A 19,926-nucleotide genomic window follows, 5' to 3' on the forward strand; every position below is an offset into this window, starting at 1 on the left:
AATATATATATATATATATATATATATATATATATATATATATATCTAGCAGTAAATGAGATATGTACATAGAGTAAAGGAGTGTAACACCCGTTGATAACTCTAGAGTCTTAAGCATATGTTTACACTCTTAAGCATATGTTTTGTGCATAGTTTGCATGTCTAGAGTCTTATTTCTTAGGATTTTTAGCTTCTTCTCCTTCATATTTCACATTTAGGATTTTTAGCATAGGCATTTGCATATCATTTGCATTTTACAGTAAAAACATGTACACTCGGACACTTCAGAGCATGAAATCGATCGAGTGAACCCGGCCCAGCGAAGGTGAGGACGATCAAGCACTCGAACCTAGAGAAGGAAGATGGACTCGGACGAGCTGGAAGAGGACGCGAACGAGCCCAGCATGAACCCGAACGAGCTCCCCTCAAACTGACTTTGCAATTTGTCTTTTAGTGTTTTAGGGCTTACAGTACTTAGTATAAATAGAGATCTTGGGTCATTAAGAGAAAAATCAAGTTTCATTAGGGTTTTTCTCTGTAGCCACCCAACATTTCCAGAAACTTGTAATCTTAATGTATTTTGATCTTTTGAGTTTTTAGTAATGCTTTTTTATATTATCTTGCTCGATAGATCATTATCTATCTAGTTATGCATGATTTAGCAATTTTTGGGTTTGTGTTCTTCATGATGAATTCCAGATCTGAGTAGTTTTCTGGGTTAAGAGGATGGGTTAGGTGATGAGGAATCTTAGTTTCTAGGGATGCTCAAGTATAGATTCAGGTAGATACCTTCTGGATTAGGAGATTTAATTGCTAGTCTTTGCATTAACCATGTGGGATTAAATCTTAGACATTCCAACACCCAAAAAGTGTTCAATGGAATGTCAGATTCACTACTGCCAGAGATCTATTTACTTACCAAATAGATTGGCTGTTAAGGAGTAGATTGACATTAATGAGCTTGATCTTTATGCCTATATATTGTATGTTTTATCAATGAAAGTTAAGATTAGGAAGTACTTTAGATCTAATAATCTTTGCCAAGAGACTGGACTGATTAGGTTAAGTGGTTCATTGTCTAGGATTAGATCTATTTGAGCATGTTAAGCATCCCCTAGAGATTAAGAGGATTCATCACCCCATTAGCCCATCCTTGAGACATTCCTTCATCTAATTGTTTAGACGCTTTAACTTCTAATCGTTGGGTTAACTCAACTTATGGTTTGGAAGAAATGCTATGTCGACATAAACTCGAGCATCCGTCATTCTTTGGCCTTTTCTTGAGTTTGTCATTTTCTGAAAGAGAAGAGAAAGAGCTGAGAGTTAAGACTTGATCCTAAGGTGCTTAAGTGTTGTTTTCAAGGGGTTCTAGCGAGTTTAATAGTTTGTTCTTGTGGGTTTTAACATAGAGGATGAAGGGATTCTACCTTTGCAGCTTGTCTGTTTTGAATCTCAGGTACACGACTACTCGAGCCCGACAAACCAACCCGATCGAGTCGAGTCTGCTCATAGCTCGACCCTGTCTCACCTTTGCTGACCTACCTCAAATGTATCTGATGGACCAGTTCATGATGAATATCCACTACAAGCACCACCCAATGCAAGTCACTACACCTTCTTATCAATTTCAAGATGGCTATCATCAACCTTTGGCTCCACAACATGGTTTTCAACATCCAGCACCTTGGATTGCCCCTGCTGAAGATTTTTAGTTGAAGAAAATGTTGCAGCAGATTCTCCAGCTGCAAGCTGATGGTCAATTGGAAATGACTAGGATGTTCGATGAGCTCAACAACACAATAACTTCCTCATATAATGATCTGTCTCAAAAGCTTGAAGCTTTAAGCAACAAAGACATGTATACGGAAGCCAAGGAGTTTGCAACTGCTCATGTTATCACTTTAGGAGAACTACTTTTACATCAAGACCACAAGGTAATCCCTGAGGACAGTGATGAACAGAGGGGGAAGGTTTCTGTCAAAATGAGTTTTAGGCTGCAAAAAACACAAGGGAATAGATCCGACCAACCCACCCAATCGGACACTGGAGTGACTGATAGCGTCAAGACCAGCATAGTTGAAAAGCAAGTTTTCTCAAAGTTAAAGGAACCACACTACATCCCTCTAACCTTCAAGCCTCCATTGCCATTCCCTGGAAGATTTAAGAAAGAAATCAAGGAGGAGTATAGAGAAATACTCAAAACATTTAAAGGGACTGAGCTAACAGTAGCTTTGTTAGATGCTTTTGGCAATATTCCTTCTTACAACATGATCCTGAGAGAAGAAGGTTTCAAGAGAAGAAGGCTGCTCAAGAAAAAGCTAAGGAAGATGAGAGAAAAAGAGCACTTAGCCATGAGTGTAGTGACATCGTCAAGAAGAAGATTGTCCCAAAGAAGCTAGAGGATTCTGGTTCATTGACCTTGCCTTACTCACTAGGTCCAATGTCTTTCAGTAGATGTCTTTGTGATCTAAAGACAAAAGTCAGTTAACTGAGCCAGCAGTCTTGGAGGGTGTAAATGGGCTAAAAACTAAGATTTTGGCTGCAAATGAAGAAGCTTCAAGTGGAACACGACCATTGAGCCGATCACACAACCGCGTCAAGCGATCGCGTCAAGCCATAACCCCTTCAAAGTGTCCAGATGTGCTTCCCAAGCCTCCCCAACAGCTAGAGTCGAGAAATCATGCATCTCATAGTTGGTTAGAACTCCAAACTATCAACATTCTAATGGATTCAATTAGGGAGTTGAAAATGACGGTGAAAGAGATGAGTGGAAAAATCAAGAAGCTCTAGGGGAAAAGTTGTGGTACTCCTCCAAAGAAAGCAAGTTCAAAGTTGAGTGTAATGCGGAGGTACCACTCTTTTAGCATTGAACCAGGACAAAGGGAAGCAACACCTTCCCCGATCGGGTTCGTTAAGCTGACCCGATCAGGCCAGTAAAATTGACTCGACCGCGCCAGCACCGTTAGCCCAATACAGGTAACTCCATCACTTTTCTTTCGATATTCCAGTTTGCATTTTGTTTTTTTTTTGTTGGTTTTAGATCCCAAGTCTTCCTTCGGATTTTTATTACACTAAGGACTGTGTAATTTCAGTTTGGGGGAGGGTTTGGAATAGCATTTGACATCTTTTCTGTTTTTTTATTTCGAATTTTTAGCATCTAGTCTTGCATTCATCTATGTGCATCAAAAACCCTAAAAATTTGAAATGTTTTCACAAAATCTTTTAAAAACAGAGTGTTCATATAGTTGCATTTGCATATTAGTCTTACTTTAGGATGTAGCATTTAGGATCAATGCATTTGTATAGGGGATTAGGATGATTAGAATCAAAGAATTTGTTGTTTCATTAGACTTAAAATCAATGCCCTCGTACATAGTTGTTTAATGTAATTGTATGAGCTTGAATTGAGACTGCACCATTCTTTGATCGCATGATTTGAAATCTAGTCTAAACTGAAGCTTGCTTTGATATGTTGCCATTCCGTATTTATTAGAACCTTAACTTGAATTGATAATTATCTGGTTGTGATTTGTTATAAACTCATGGATACCTTGTATACATACTTGGATCTTCTTTCCCTCTTTTTACCACCCTTTTGTTGATCCAAGTAGTTGGTTATAACCTTGACCAGTTAACCACTCCCTAAAAAACCTTAACCTTTTCTTCAAGTCTTTGTATTGATTCTGAGTGGAAGGCCTATTTTATTGGATTGAGATTTAAGAGAACGTGTGAGGTTTGAGCCGACAAGAATAAGATATTGAGTAGTTCTGATTTGCATTTTTCGGTTCAGATAGGACTAGGATAGATTCTACTTGGGTTTTGGGATCTGTTGGGATGGTGAAAAGAAAAGAAAGAAAAGAAAAATGGAATGAGTTGAGTTTTTAGGAGAGAAAAGTTTTAGAAAAGTTCAAAGTTCTAGTGAAAGATGTGTGGGGAATGCAAAGTATAGAAAGATGGTTCTAGATTTTAAAAGAAAGAAAGAAAAGTGTGAGAATAGCAAAAAGTTTTGATGTCTTAAGTGTTAAGAAGAAAGAGAACCATAGTGTTTATCAAGAAAACCCCCTATCGACTAATTTGTCATAAGAACTCCCCTAAGACTTAGAAGAAAAAAAGAGAAATGGGATAAAAAGAGTTAAAAGGGTAGAATAGGACCATATGGGTTTAGACATTTAGGATATCACTTGGGGCCTTTGGGTAGTCAAGATGTTATTCTTGTATGCATTTGTTGGTCCTTACCTTTAACATTCTCCCAAAAGCTCAATCTTGTTTATTGAGAGATCCCAGCACTTAAAACGTTTAAACCCTCATCAAAGGAGACCTTCTTTGTCTCATAAACCTTTTCATACCTAGCCAAATGAGTTTATATTCATTTCACATCCAGATTCATGGTTACTGCTTAAAGAATGTTAAAAAGAATGGTTGATTTGAATGCTTGCCTAGGTTCTATGACTGATGACATTTTGTGTTGAAATGAGCATGGCTAAAGTTTTCAGAGTGTGGTTCATATAATTTGCATTCTAGAACTATAGACAAGGACATTGATTTTAACTACTTTAGCAGCAAGTATTGGTTCTGAATCCCTACCTTCAAACCTCTCTTCCTACTTTGAATTTGCTTTAGGCCAAGCAAAGAATAAGTTTGGGGAAGTTGATAACTCTATATTTTTACACTCTTAAGCATATGTTTTGTGCATAGTTTGCATATCTAGAGTCTTATTTCTTAGGAGTTTTAACTTCTTCTCCTTCATATTTCATATTTAGGATTTTTAGCATAGGCATTTGCATATTATTTGCATTTTAGAGCAAAAACATGTACACTCAGACACTTCAGAGCATGGACCCGATCGAGTGAACTCGGCCCGACCAAGGTGAGCACTTCAAGCACTCGGACCTAGAGAAGGAAGCTCTAGTTTCTTTGAAAGATTATTAAGACTTTAAGATTAAAGAAAAACTCTCTTTATTAGCTTTAGAAAATAACTCAAAACTAAAGCACTCTTAATTTCTTAATCTCTCAAAGCTCATAAGTTATGCTACACCCTAGCATCTCCTTATATAGAGCTTTCACACAAACCCTAATACAAAAATCCTAAACGATAACTCGGTTTACAATCTAAAACCATAACTCGGTTTAGACGGGCTTTGCTTGGGCCTTAAGTCTTCAAGCTTACTCCAACAATCTCCCCCTTAAGCTTGAAGTTCTTCTTTGACAAGGTATGAACACCAATGTGATTCCTCATTTCCTTTAACCTATTCTTGTCAAGAGCTTTAGTCAAAATGTCAGCAAGTACTTTAGGAAGTACTTTAGATCTAATAATCTTTGCCAAGAGAATGGACTGATTAGGTTAAGTGGTTCATTGTCCAGGATTATATCTATTTGAGCATGTTAAGCATCCCCAAGAGATTAAGAGGATTCATCACCCCATTAGCCCATCCTTGAGACCTTCCTTCATCTGATTGTTTACTTGCTTTGATTTCTGCTTTTAATATTGCTTCTTTAGTTCTTACATGTTTAGTTTCTCTTTAGTATTATTCTTAGATCTTTAACTTATCTTTAGTAGTGTTATTAGATTCCTTAATTTCATTATGTTATTTACTTACCTGCATTTGAATTGAACACTCCGAACTTTCAACTGTTTGGCTTGACTTGATTAGTTATGTTATATCTTAATTGTTTACAATACACTCAATTGGATCGATTTAGCCCTTTGTACTATATTGCACTGGGGTAATTGAACTCCAAGAGACACAAAACTCTGTTTCACCCCTGATCAAAATTTGGGTAGTGTTGATCGACACCAAGGGTGGGTGTCAGTCGATACCAACAATTTTGGGTTAGACGCTTTAACTTCTTATCATTGGGTTAACTCAACTTATGGTTTGGAAGAAATGCTATATCGACATAAACTCGAACATCCGTCATTCTTTGGCCTTTTCTTGAGTTTGTCATTTTTTGAAAGAGAAGAGAAAGAGCTGAGAGTTGAGAGTTGATCCTAAGGTGCTTAAGTGTTGTTTTCAAGGGGTTCTAGCGAGTTTAATAGTTTGTTCTTGTGGGTTTTAGCATAGAGAATGGGGGGATTTGTGGCTGTTGGGGTTCAGAGGATTTGGAGCTTGCTGTTACTTCTCCGTTTTCATCATTCTTTCAATCCAATCAGTGGTGAATGCATAACTATTTCTTATATGAAAGGTTTAATCCTTGTTATGGGTGTTTTCATTATTGTTTGGTTGATTTCCTTTGTTTGTGTGCTTGTTTTTATGTCATGGTGGCTCTGTATGACCTTCTGGAGAGTTATCATCGTTCTTAAAGACCCTGGAGATGGAGGTCCGTCGAGGAGCGACGACTGGAGCGATTGTTACCAATGAATTTTTTCATGGAGATAGCCGCGAGTGACGATTAATACCACTGGTGGGTGTTGATCGACACCACTTAGTGTTCTAGATTTTTTACTTGTGAGTGTCGACCGACACCACTCTTGTTTGTGATGCAGGTAATAGCAAAGTGTGACAGTGGAATCATGGCAATAAGAGAGGAATGATCTAGGTTTCTAGGTTTTAAAACATGGTTGTTAGAATTATCGCTAAGGTTGTTGCTTGTTATTTCTATCTTGTTGGTGTTACTGTCGTGGGGCCTGGAGTGGTCGACGATGTTACAACTTTAGTTAGGCACTTGGTTGGGGATGTTCTAACTAGAGGAACCCATGGTCGAGATGATCGCCAGGCGTATGTTTTGAACCAACTATTGGAGCAATTACCAGGTGCGGTACCAGTGGATGCTCTAGTGGGACCACCAAGCTATGCGGGTGCACAAATAGGACTTGCATGCATGCAGCCCGGGCTTGTGGGAGTGCAGCCAGTTGGGATTGGTGTGCTGCCAGGTGTTAAGGAGACTTTGAAAGCAGGTCAAAGTGGTGGTGGAAGCTAAGGGTATGTTAGCATGGATCACGTAATAGTGAGCAGCGCACGAAGACTTGACTGTGCTTTTATTACAAGGAAACATATCACATCAAGGTGAGGTTTCCCAAGCCGTAGCGAATGGTAGTAGCTGTTATAAATTCGGTGGAGCAATTGTGGGTGCCGCCTACGGATCTGCTGGGGGTGCAATCAGTAGCCCAGATTATTGATGGACCCTAAGTTTACTCTACCGTGGAGAAAGGAGGATTAAGTACTGCCAAATCGATCACATGTTTAATTTGTAAGACTCAATTTTTGTTTAATTATGTTGTTTTGGTATGTTATGTTGTGATTTTTGGGGCGGAATTCTTAGCTTGAGGGTTTTGGTAGGGGCCGTTGGTGGGCGGGTTTACATCCCATATTTTGTTTGATTTTGGAGCAACGAATTGCTTCATTACCCTAGAGTGTGATAAGAGCAGCAATATCTCGGGAGATCCCGATGAGTATTTTCGAGGAGGCAAGTTGTTAGCGGTTTAAAGGAGAGCTTGGGTTGTAGATGTTTAGATTCCAGGCGAGTCGGATTGTAGCATATTTGTACATCAGTTCGATAAAGCTATACTATGTCATCTTGGGAATGGATTGCCTGGATCAGTACAGAGTTCAGCTAGATTGTCACCATAGAAGAGTCTACTTTGAGCGGTCGGGTCGGAAGTAGGTCTATTAGTGGGTGATGCCAATTTCAGGGAGTCTTGTGATTTCACGATTAAGTTGGAACGAGGGACAAAGTCTTTATCTAAGGTTCCGTATATAATGGCTTCAGCAGAGATGGATGTACTGAAGAAGCAGTTGGAAGATTTATTGGTTAAGGGATTCGTTCATCCGAGTGTTTCACCGTGGAGAGCACCAATGCTTTTTGTAAAGAAGAAGGATGGAAGTTCCTGTTTGTATATTGATTATTGAAGGCTCAACCGGGTTACGGTAAAGAATAAGTACCCTTTACCGCATATTGATGAGTTATTGGGCCAGTTGAAGGAGCTACGAGGCTCAATTATTTGGAAAATAATTAGTATTAAAAATTAATAATTTGCGATTTTTTAGTATATTGATCAAATTACATTGATATGATTGCAAAAAAATAGTGATTACGTGATGATGTGATTTTGGGATTGGTAATTGTGGGTGTAAGAAACCACCAAAGTTGATTACAAAGTGTTAGTTAAGGATTAAAGGGACTTCGGGCTAGTTTCTCTGATTTAGGCTCACTTGAATATCGAGATGAAAACTGGAAAATGGATTTAGTATATTGATTGCTATGATAAGTTACAGATACTCCTTTACAATGACTACTCGTTACTACTTATACCCTCGATCTGACCCTGCTTCCTCGAGATCCTCGCATATCGGCTCCTAATTCTTCTCAACTCCTTCCTCGATCTCCTCCGTCGTACCCGCTAGGCCTAAACGACCAAGCATAGGCCCGTAACTGACTTCCCATTATCCGCTCCAATCAATCTTAGGGAGGCCTTGGTCCAACAGTAATGAATGTTTTGCATATACCAGGAATCTGCGAAACTAATGTAAAAGGTAAACGTTTGACGCAATCGATTGGGCTAAAAAAATTATCAGCTGGATATAATGAGATATTTTAGTTTTTGGGCTTTGGACTGATACAGGTTTGAGTGCACAAACTTATTGGATATATTGTTCAATCTTTCTTTTCCTTTGGAAGAAGAGGATCCAAGAGACTTACACGGCTGGTATAGTGGAAACGCACGGATCCAATTACTATTTCTTCCTTCCAAAATTTTGTTGACTAATTTAGCCTTCTCGATTTAGAGAAACACTCTCCTTCATATAAAATTGAATGGCAATTTTAGTTATTTTTTTATCAAATTTTGGTCATTTTGAATTTTGTACTTCTCTTTTAATTATAACTAGATGTGGAGATTCAATTAATTATTATATTTTTAATTTCAGTTTATTCCGAATTGGATATGTTATTAGGAATTGGCATTGTCCATAAAACATAGATTAAAAAATCAGTCCCAATTTTATAATTTATGTTCGATACAACAATCATAATGCTTATTGAATTATTTAATTTATGCATCTTAAAATATTCAAGAGTAGATACTTACTAAATCTCAAACCATTATTTAACAAGATAGGAAATCGAATTAGCTTTCCAACGGTGGTGGTGTCAGGCCAATCAGAGTTATAGTTCATGAGTTATGACCGATTTAATGAGAGTATATCCATACAGAACGAAGATAGAAGCCATCGAGAATTACAATCGACCAACATGTCGGTTGGCAGGTCGGTTGGAGTGAAACAGATGCCAAAACAAGTTTTCAATCGACCATACAATCGACCGGTTGGATATAAAGACTTTGGGTTTGACCCGGTTCATCTCGGGTTGACCCGGATCGATTTCTTAGACTATATAAGTGTTTCAAGGCCTAAAATTATGGATCTTATGCTATCTTTTGTGCTTATTTTCAATTTCTTTTCTATCTTTGGAATCTTTGTATGAATCTTAAGTACATTTATGCTATTTAATCTTGTTCTCTTTTAGATTCATCTTCTACTTTTCTCTAATTATGTTTCTTCAAAGATCAATTTCATTGCTTTGTGGTTACATGATCATGAGTGAGTAGTCTTTTAGAGTTCTTGGGTTTTGGTAGATTAGGATGATTTAGTAGTTGGGTTATGGAGTTTAGAACTAGATTGTTTAAGATCCTTGCTTATTGGTTGCTAATAAGGCTAAATCAACCCAAATTATGTTGATTTAGAGTTTAGGAATTTCATGCCCGGAAGGTGTTCGATGAAATTCCCGAACCAAAACTTTTAAGTGCTTTTCATTCCTAGCCTTTGGAAATTGTTGATTAGGGTGATTAGTGGTTAGATAGACTTGTTTATAATGCTTATTGATCATTTTATTGCCTTTGAAAGAAGTTGATAATTGATTGATTAATAAAGGGATTAATCTCATGGAAATGTGTTAGTCTTGCTTAGTGTTCTATGACCTAAGGATCATCCTTTGTTAGAAGTTGTTTGAACCTTCATAACCCGTCTCTTTGTCATTCTAGTCAATTGCCTTAACCCGAGAATTCGTCTCTTAATTATTGCTTAGTAATTGTCTTTTCCCGCTTTGTTTCAATTCAAATCTTGTTAGTCTTTTGATTATTGCTTTCTTTTATCTTGTTTTGCATTGTTTGATTTAAATTGCATTATTAGTTATATTTATAAATCAAAGCCCTTCTCTTGTTAAGCTTAGATTAAGCAAATTTGTGTATTCTTGGTGTGTTAATTAGTTGCTCCTTGAGATTCGATAATTTAATTGATCGGGTAAAATTGCTACATCAATTTGGCGCCGCTGCTGGGGAGCAATATCAATTAGCCATTAGGATTTCATTTTTGCTTGAGACTAGGCCATTTACTTTTCGCGCATATGATTAGATTCACACATCTTGTTGAGATGATGAACTCTCTTTGGTTTGTTGTTACTAACTTGTCTTCTTTGATTCTCTTGTGCTTTCGAAGGTACTCAAATCAAAATAAGAAGAATGGGAAGACAAGGTCATCTAAGGTGTTGGATGTGGACATTCGTACTAATACTATTCACGCTCCACAACCTCAAGATTTGAGAGTAAATCCAACTTATGCTAGAGAGGAAACAGCCACAATAGGAAGCTTTGATGTTCCTCATTGTCATGAGTTAAGATATGGAATCCGAGCTCCTCCAATAGAAGCCAATGCTTATGAAATCAAGCCAAGTTTGATTCGATTGATCCAAGGCTCTAAATTCTTGGGACTAGATAAGGAGAACCCCTATGATCATTTGGACTCCTTTGAGAGGTTGTGTAGCACATTTAGGATTGGAGGTGTGCCCGACGGTAGTATCAAGCTCATTTTGTTTCCATTTTCTCTTGGAGAAAAAGCAAGCCGATGGGAGAGAGCTATACCATCACATTTGGTCAACTCTTGGGATGATTGTAAGAGGATATTCCTTCTCAATTCTACTCTAAGCAAAGAACGGCCAACGTGAGGAAGGACATAATGGGCTTTGAGCAAAGAATCAATGAAAGTTTCTATGAAGCATGGGGAAGACTTAAGGGATATACACGAGATTGCCCTCATCATGGATTCGACAAGGAAGCTATCCTTAGTATTTTATATAGGGGAGTTAGTAAGGAGCTAAAATGGAGATTGGATGTGGTTAGCAAAGGAAGTTTTGTAAATCTCAATATCGAACAAGGAGAGTTACTTGTTGAGAATTTGGCTGAAAGTGATCAAAGGTGCAATGAGATATGTGATAAATCGTATATAGAGATATCACAAGACGGCTACACGTTGAGATATTTGCAAGATAAATTAGAGAATGTGGAGAAGCTCTTGAAGATGCAACAACAACAAGAGGGATTATTTCAAGTTCAACAAGAGCAAGGATTCAAACCAAGGTCTCAATTATCAAACAAAAGACAATCTTATATTCAACCTCCTCCTCAAGATGATGAAGTGAATTCCATGTTGAATCAAGTTTTAGAAGGCCAAACTAAGGATTATATGGATTTTGGTAAGAGATGTGTTGATATGCACAACAAGATGGATGAGATGTACAATGCTCTTGAGGGTAAGATCACTAGCTTGGCTTCTCAACATGAAGATATGAAGAGTAAGAAAGTGATTAGAGACTTTACTTATCAACATGAAGAGATCAAAGTTGTTAATGTGGGGAATAAAGAGACCATAAAGCTTGATGAAAACATCTTGGATGGTGAGTGTCTAGCCTCTTTATTTTATGAGTTTAAAGGCGATGGTAAAGAGGAGCATTTAGGCAAAGCTAAGAGAGGCCTTGAAGCCAACAAGAGGAAGAAGAAACAACCCCCCCCCTCCCAACCTTGTTCCTTCCTCTAACACCATGAGTTTGCACCCCTTGAAGCTAATAGATGGAGCAATTGAGTATAAGGAGAAGTGTAAGGGTTCTTCTACACCTTTTGCAAGTTTCAAAGCAAGAATCCAACCCGAACTTCAAAGCGACAAATCTAGGCTTCAAGATCTCCTCTCAAGGGTCATCACCATCAACCAAAATGGTGGAACACGGTCCAACCATTCCCGCCTCCACACTCTTTCAACCCTTCCAACTAGCCTACCAAGGAGTTCCACTCCTCCTCCCCTCACTCTCCTCCCTAAGGTTCACAACTAGGGCCAAGGTATGGCCTCACCTTCCATTGTATATACCGCTTTAAGACTCATTTTAGTTTCTTTTTTGTTAGTCTCTTCCTCATCTTTTTATCACACCGAGACGTTATGAATTAAGTTTGGGGGAGGGACTAGGTATCTAACGTTGTGTTTTGTTTTGTTTTTCTTTTCTTTGAGTCTTGCATTGTGAATAGCTATGTTTTGAGAAAAATCAAAAAATTTTGAAAAATTTGAAAAATCCAAAAGAATGCATTTAGTTTTGCATAGTCATTTCTATCTCTAGGATTGAGTCTAGTAGCATATAGCTTGCATTTGCATAAAAATTGGAAGTGATGATTCATATGCCTTGTAGAAATTCAACCTTATGATTGAATCTTACAGCCCTCGGTCATAGTTCATTGTTGCTTGATCATCTTGGAAAGAAATGAAAATTCATGCTTAGACCTTTGCATTCTTTGAAAGCAATCTCTTCTTGTGTGAAACTTATATGATCTTTGAAGCATCTCTATGTATTTGGACTTAATTTTAATCTTATCCTCTCGCTTATGGTTTTTGAATGCATTCTCATGGTAAATTCTTCTTAATCGGATCATATACCCTTTCACCACTCTCTTGAATGATTTGAAACTCTCCCCTACCATTGACCTAGCCTTTGTTTTCATCCCATGGAATGATTTGCGAGTGAGGCCTCTTCTTGATAATGTTATAGATTGTGAAATCTTGAAAGTATTGAGAACGACAATGTTTAACTCTTGTTTTAGCTAGTATTGGAAACATTATAAGTTAGCTTTTAGGAGGGAATGAAAAGTTAGGTGGTTAGATTGATCAATTGGGTTTGGTTTGGGAGAAAGAAGAAAAGGATGAAATAAAAAGGGAGGTTTGATCAAGGTTTTAAGAAGAGTCCCTAGGGAGTTAAATTAAGTTTAAAAGAAAGCTCTAAGTCTCTAAGTTGTGTAATAAAGAGATATGCCAAGTTAGTTCCCCAAAAGGAAGAAAAGAAAAAAGAGTTTAGAAAGTTACAAGTCTTGGGAATTAAGGGAAACAAAGAGAGAGATAAAAAAAAGAGCTAAGTGTTTAAGAAAAAGAACTCCCTAGGTGTCTACAAAAGCAAAATGATCAATGAGTGTGGGTTAAAAGTCTTTGTGGGTAGGAAGAAAAAAAGAGAAGAAAAAGGAAAAGAAAAAGGTTATGCTAAGGGTAGAAAATAGGATCTTGCATCTAAGACGGGTAGAACAACAAGAGTTAAACTTTGTATGCGTAAATTGTTCTTGGTCTTGGATGGATTTCATGATTTTCTAACATTCCTTTGTTTGAGAGTTAGCCACCCAAAGAAACAAACAAACAAAGCCACCTCAAAAAGCCTTTACCCTAAACCGATTGAGATTGATTTATTTACCATTTGCGAGACCGCGCCAAACACCTTAATGAATGTGAAAGAGATGTTTCAACTTGATTGTGAGTCTTTGCTAATAGTTTGAGATTGAACTAGAATTATGAATTAACTTGAGTATGAGAAAATATTTGAGAGTACGATGATTGATTCAAGTACTTTTAAACTATCTTTGAGGATTTTGGTTTGAATCATTTGCTTGATATTTTGTGGTTATTGAATTCCTCCTTCAAGCTTCTCTCTTGGCCTTTATTTAGATTGTTTTCTTGAGGACAAGCAAAAGGAAAGTCTGGGGGAGTTGATACACATCATGTTTACAGCTTTATTAAGGGTTTTATTATCCTTTTTATCATGTTTCAATTGTATTTTCATTGTGTTTTGTTGCATTTAGTGTCTAAATGAGTCTTCTTGCTTTTTAGAAGTCATATAGTATCTTTGAGTGTGTTTTAGTGTGTTTTGGGTGTCTTTTAAGTTATTTCAGGTTAAGATAATAGAAGATACATGTTTGAATGCAAAGTGGAGGATTGATGATGCAGATCCAGTCCGAATTCCCTCAAAGATCGACTCAGATGAAGTCTTTAACTTGTGATTTAGCTTTGAAGCTCTGAACAAAAGTGATAGGAAATCGAATTAGCTTTACAACGGTGGTGGTGTCAGGCCAATCAGAGTTATAGTTCATGAGTTATGACTGATTTAGTGAGAGTATATCCATACAGAACGAAGATAGAAGCCATCGAGAATTACAATCGACCAACAGGTCGGTGGCAGGTCGGTTGGAGTGAAACAGACGCCAAAACAAGTTTTCAATCGACCATACAATCGACCGGTTGGATATAAAGACTTTGGGTTTGACCCGGTTCATCTCAGGTTGACCCGGATCGATTTCTTAGACTATATAAGTGTTTCAAGGCCTAAAATTATGGATCTTATGCTATCTTTTGTGCTTATTTTCAATTTCTTTTCTATCTTTGGAATCTTTGTATGAATCTTAAGTACATTTATGCTATTTAATCTTGTTCTCTTTTAGATTCATCTTCTACTTTTCTCTAATTATGTTTCTTCAAAGATCAATTTCATTGCTTTGTGGTTACATGATCATGAGTGAGTAGTCTTTTAGAGTTCTTGGGTTTTGGTAGATTAGGATGATTTAGTAGTTGGGTTATGGAGTTTAGGACTAGATTGTTTAAGATCCTTGCTTATTGGTTGCCAATAAGGCTAAATCAACCCAAATTATGTTGATTTAGAGTTTAGGAATTTCATGCCCGGAAGGTGTTCGATAAAATTCCCGAACCAAAACTTTTAAGTGCTTTTCATTCCTAGCCTTTGGAAATTGTTGATTAGGGTGATTAGTGGTTAGATAGACTTGTTTATAATGCTTATTTATCATTTGATTGCCTTTGAAAGAAGTTGATAATTGATTGATTAATAAAGGGATTAATCTCATGGAAATGTCTTAGTCTTGCTTAGTGTTCTATGACCTAAGGATCATCCTTTGTTAGAAGTTGTTTGAACCTTCATAACCCGTCTCTTTGTCATTCTAGTCAATTGCCTTAACCCGAGAATTCGTCTTTTAATTATTGCTTAGTAATTGTCTTTTCCCGCTTTGTTTCAATTCCAATCTTGTTAGTCTTTTGATTATTGCTTTCTTTTATCTTGTTTTGCATTGTTTGATTTAAATTGCATTGTTAGTTACATTTATAAATCAAAACCCTTCTCTTGTTAAGCTTAGATTAAGCAAATTTGTGTATTATTGGTGTGTTAATTAGTTGCTCCTTGAGATTCGATAATTTAATTGATAGGGTAAAATTGCTACATCATGTTTATAGCCCAATAGAGACGTTGAGAGCATGATGATCTAGGGGCTCGTTAGTTCAGTAAAGTTTATATATTATTGCATTTTAGGTTGTTACTCTGGAAATTAGAAACATGTTAAGATGTTATTTATTTCTGGATGATGACTACTTTGGATATGGTTGAAATGCTTGTTTAATGGAACTGAATTTTTTCATTGTTTGGATAAGTCTTACGCTGTTGTTGCTGGTTATTGTGATTGGATTGGTTTAATTTGTTTTGTTTAGTGTATTTGGTTTAAATTGATTAGGACCGGTTTAGCTGGTTAAGATGGTTTAACTTGATTAAGTTTGGTATAGCTGGTTGACTTGGTTTGAATTAATTAGGTTAATCCAGTTTGCATGTTTAAAAACAAAAAAACGAGCTGGGTCTTTTCAAAAAGCTAAATAATTTATTCTTCTCACATAATCTTGTCGTTTTAACTCCATCATTCTCAAAACTAAATATCAAATATTGCAGCATAATTTTAAATCTCTCGATAGTTGTTGTCTCAAAAAGATATTACAACATTATAACAAAAGAAATAAAATAAGTGTAACACCCTTGTTCGGAAATGGGTGGTGTCGATCAACACCAACAATTTTCAGTCGGACCGATTTGATTTCAATTGCAAAATCGGATTGGTTTGGGTTGGTTTAACCCTAGGTTTTGACTTTGAAAAGAAGAAAAAGTTGACTCTGTTTTGTTTCAGCCGCTTTTGAGTGTTATCAGAGAGTGAGAAGTTTCTAAAAGTTCTTGGAGATTTCTGTGAGGTTTTCTGGAGAATTTGAGGCTTGTTCTTGATGGTTTCAGGAGTTAGAAGGCTAGATCTGGGTTAATTGGTGTTAGGAGAGTTTGATCCTTCCATTTCCTCTCTTTTTTGTTTCTGGTTAATCCATTTTAAGAGGTGAGTGCATGACCAAGGCTTATCTAAGCAGTTTTGATTCATGCTTTGGTGTTTTCTATGATTGTTGAATGATTTCCTTGCTTGTATGCTTGTCTTCAGTGTTGTGGTGCCTCTCAACGTCCCTTTGGTGAGTCTCAATCGTCCAAGGAGTGCAAGGAGAAGCGAATGGAGTGATGTTAGGGTTTAGGTGTCGCTCGACACCAGTGGAGGGTCTCGATCAACACTAACTTGTCTGGTCGGGTTTCCAAGTGTTGGTGTCAAGCGTCAGTAGGAAGGTGTCGATCAACACCAGTTCTCAGCATTGACTGAGTATTGTTATTTGTTGCTTCATAATTATCTTTTTTCTGATGCAGGTAAAGGGAAAGTGTGACTGTGGGATCAAGTCGAGGAGAAAAGAATGATCTAGGGGCTCACTGGATGTTCGTGAATAAGGGTAGAACTATTGTTAGGAACGTTAGTTCTGGAATCTAGAAACATGTTAGGAATGCTGGTTTGATTTTGAAATAATGGTTGAATTGTTGATTCATGCAAATGGGTTATTTGGATTGTTTTGTTGTGTCTTCTGTTGGTTATTTCCTGATTTACTTGTTTATATTGGAATTGCTTGATTAACTGGTTTACTTGGAATTTGTCTGGTTTAAATTGACTCAGTTTGGTTGAATTAGTTTAATTGGGTTAATCCAATTTAGTTGGTTTAAATTGATTTAGTAAGTTTTAGCTTATTTAGTTGGGTTAATCTGGTTATGCATGATTAAAAAAAATAAACGGGTTCAGGTCTTTTCAAAATAATAATAAAAATCACCGAAACAATATTCTCATTTGGGTTTGATGTTTCTTTTATCATCATGTATATAGATATTATATTACAATGTACGTATCTTTTTAAAATAATGGGCTTAGACTTTAGAGCTGAATTGAATCTACCGTTCGAACCTCTGGAAATTGTTAAATTTCAAAACCTTATTTCCATAAACGTTTGCGGTTGTAAATTATAGAGGGTGGTCCATAAAATTCATATTTACAATAAGAAAATACTAATAATTTCTAATTACATATATTAGCATATTCAACTGGAATATATATTGTTGTAGATTGCATCCATATATAGATATGTTAATTTCAAACACTAATAATTCTTTAGCTTTAATCTTTCAATTTGAGGAAATAAAAAAGCTTTAATCTCCCGATATGAATAATCATTTTTGTTTAATTATTTAAAAAAAATATTTGAATAAATATTTAGTGATTTTTTAATATTTTCTTTATAGGATTTCATTATAGCCATATTTAATTTTATTATATATTAATAAATATCGATTTTGGTGTTTTTATATATTTATAGTTATATATTACAGTTATTTTGGTATTTGTTTTTAATCTTTGTCGTACTGTTAACCAATTAGTCTTACATCTTCTGCAAATAGTCTCACAATCGTGACCATTGCATTTAAACCCGTGAAACCTTCAACAACATCTCAAGTTTTATTTTTTATTCACTAAATAACACCAGGACAAATACAAAAGTGTTAGTGGTTAATCAAAGCTGATGTGTGTTAATTGTTATAATTGGATTGGTCAACACTGATGTGTCAACACCTGCTTCAATACAAAAACTGATGTGTCAACATTGGGGAGGAACTCCTCCTTCTTTTATTGTATTGATTATCTTAGATCCTAGTTTAGAGGTTGCTAATAATGCTAGATCAACCTTGATTATGTTAATTCTAGTCTTAGGAATTTCATACCTTGTAGGTGTTCGATGAAATTCCCGAACCAAAATCTGTAAGATTTTTAAATTTCTTGCCATTGGAAAATATTGATTAGGATGTTTAGTGGCTAGATATACTTGTTATTAATGCTTATTAGTCATTTAATTGCCTTTAGAAGAAGTTGATGATTATTTGATTAATCAAGTGATTTTTGTCATGGAAATGCAATAGTCTAGTTAAGCGTCTAAGGACTTTGAATAAATGCTTGTTTGAAGTTCTTAGCTCCATAATCCACTTTACTATCGGTCCTAATCAACTACCTTAAGCCGAGGATTCGCTTTTAGTTATCACACCGTTGCCGATTTGCAATTATTAACCAGTGGGATTTTATCCTTATTTGAAACTAAGCATTTCTTTACGTTGTTACTAAAACTTCTTGTTTAGGTTTATTTATTTTTCTCTTGCCAGGTGTTTTCATTTAATCGGGTTGAAGACATTCGCCAGTTAAAGAGAGAGATTGCTCGACAAGAAGAGAACAAGAACGGTTTGATCACCTTTGAATATTAGGGAGATGGCAAACAACCCTCCACCAAATATTGATGGTCATAATGGTAATGAACAACCTCATGTTCCATAAGCTCCCATCCACCATCTAAGAGGGGTGTATTGAAAGTAGAATTTTGGAGGATTTTAAATTTTTTTTTTAATCCCCTGTTATTCAACTAGGGATTTTTAAATCACTTTTTAAATCCACTGTTATTGAATATGACATTTGTAAAAAGTTCTTCAAAATCACTTACAATCCCTGTTATTCAATCAACAATTTGTAAAAATCATATCAAATCCACTGTTATTCAAAACATAACTTTTTTTTTTTGAAAATACCATAAAAGTGATTTTGGGAGACTTTGATATATTTTTACAAAAGAAATCAAGTTTTAAAAGTCACACCTTAGGAGGTGTGATTTTGAATAATTGGTTTAAACAAAAAAAAAACAAATCACATAAATGAAGAAAAAGTAACCAATTTGTTATGGGTTCCATCGTTGAGCAGTTGGGTGAGATAGGCTATATAGCTATAGATTTCTTACTCTGTTTCTTCTTTCAAATCAGGAAGCCCTTCCCTCTCTCTCAGTTCCCTTGAATCAGGACTGCTTGAACTTGACTTAACTCCAACCATACCCGAAGAAAACTCAGCTCCAGCACCAGAACTATCACTAGCACCATCTCAAATATAATATAAGTATCAAACACATTAAAAAAATCCCAACAGGAGATCCTAAGCGGAGACAGAGGTGGCCAATTTATTTTAGAGTTATTTGGTATTAACCTTTAATTATCATGACTTATCTCATCTCAATCTGATTTGGTGTTTGATTAGGGTTGATCATCGTTTAGAAATAACACCTATACATGTGTATGGTGATTTTTGACAAATGAAACTCTTTTAAAATCACCCAAAATTCTCTTTAAAATCTCACCAAATCTCAAACTATTTTCCTTTTTCTAAAATAAGAAATAATAACAAATCCACCAAACTACCTTAAAAAATCACTTAAATCTCCTAAAATCTAAAATATTATAAATCCTATAAAATTCATTTAAATCATAGTTTGAATACACCCCCCTGAGGCAACCTAGAGTCATTGGGACTTTTGATGAACCATACATCCACAAGAATCAAATGGGAATTAGAGCACCTCCGGTAGACAACAAAAACTTTGAATTCAAATCGAGTCTTATCAACCTGGTCCAAGGTTCCAAGTTTCATGGTCTCCGATGGAGGACCCTTTAGACTACTTGGATCAATTTGATAGGATGTGTGGCACACTGAAAATCACTGGCATATTGGAAGATGCATTCAAGCTCTGCCTTTTCGCATTCTCTCTTGGAGACCGCGCTAGAGTTTAAGACAGAAACCTTCCTCAAGGTTCAGTCACCTATTGGGATCAAAGCAAAAAGGCTTTCCTCTTCAATTTCTTCTCTACAATAAGAACGGCT

The 19,926-nt window shown here is 36.2% G+C and overlaps 1 protein-coding gene, 1 long non-coding RNA gene and 1 other non-coding gene across 3 annotated transcripts in view; 1 reads left to right on the forward strand and 2 right to left on the reverse strand.

The window, feature by feature from the left end:
* The window catches only part of LOC17874952 (uncharacterized protein At1g24010), a 1,337-nt gene extending 511 nt beyond the window's left edge, over positions 1 to 826 (reverse strand). Inside the window, 1 exon segment of the mRNA XM_023777569.1 lies at positions 790 to 826. Coding sequence (XP_023633337.1) covers positions 790 to 826 — 37 coding nt within the window.
* A 10,102-nt stretch (positions 827 to 10,928) lies between these two features.
* On the reverse strand, positions 10,929 to 11,035 carry LOC111829136. The gene has a single exon (XR_002832694.1). It is a non-coding gene; the product is annotated as a small nucleolar RNA R71 (small nucleolar RNA).
* A 4,990-nt stretch (positions 11,036 to 16,025) lies between these two features.
* Positions 16,026 to 16,788, forward strand: LOC111829063. Its single transcript, XR_002832639.1, has 3 exons — positions 16,026 to 16,216; positions 16,316 to 16,491; positions 16,570 to 16,788. It is a non-coding gene; the product is annotated as an uncharacterized LOC111829063 (long non-coding RNA).
* The last annotated feature ends 3,138 nt before the right edge of the window (positions 16,789 to 19,926 follow it).

The sequence above is a fragment of the Capsella rubella genome, unplaced genomic scaffold (genome assembly GCF_000375325.1).
Source record: "Capsella rubella cultivar Monte Gargano unplaced genomic scaffold, Caprub1_0 scaffold_8, whole genome shotgun sequence".
Taxonomy (NCBI): Eukaryota; Viridiplantae; Streptophyta; class Magnoliopsida; order Brassicales; family Brassicaceae; genus Capsella; species Capsella rubella.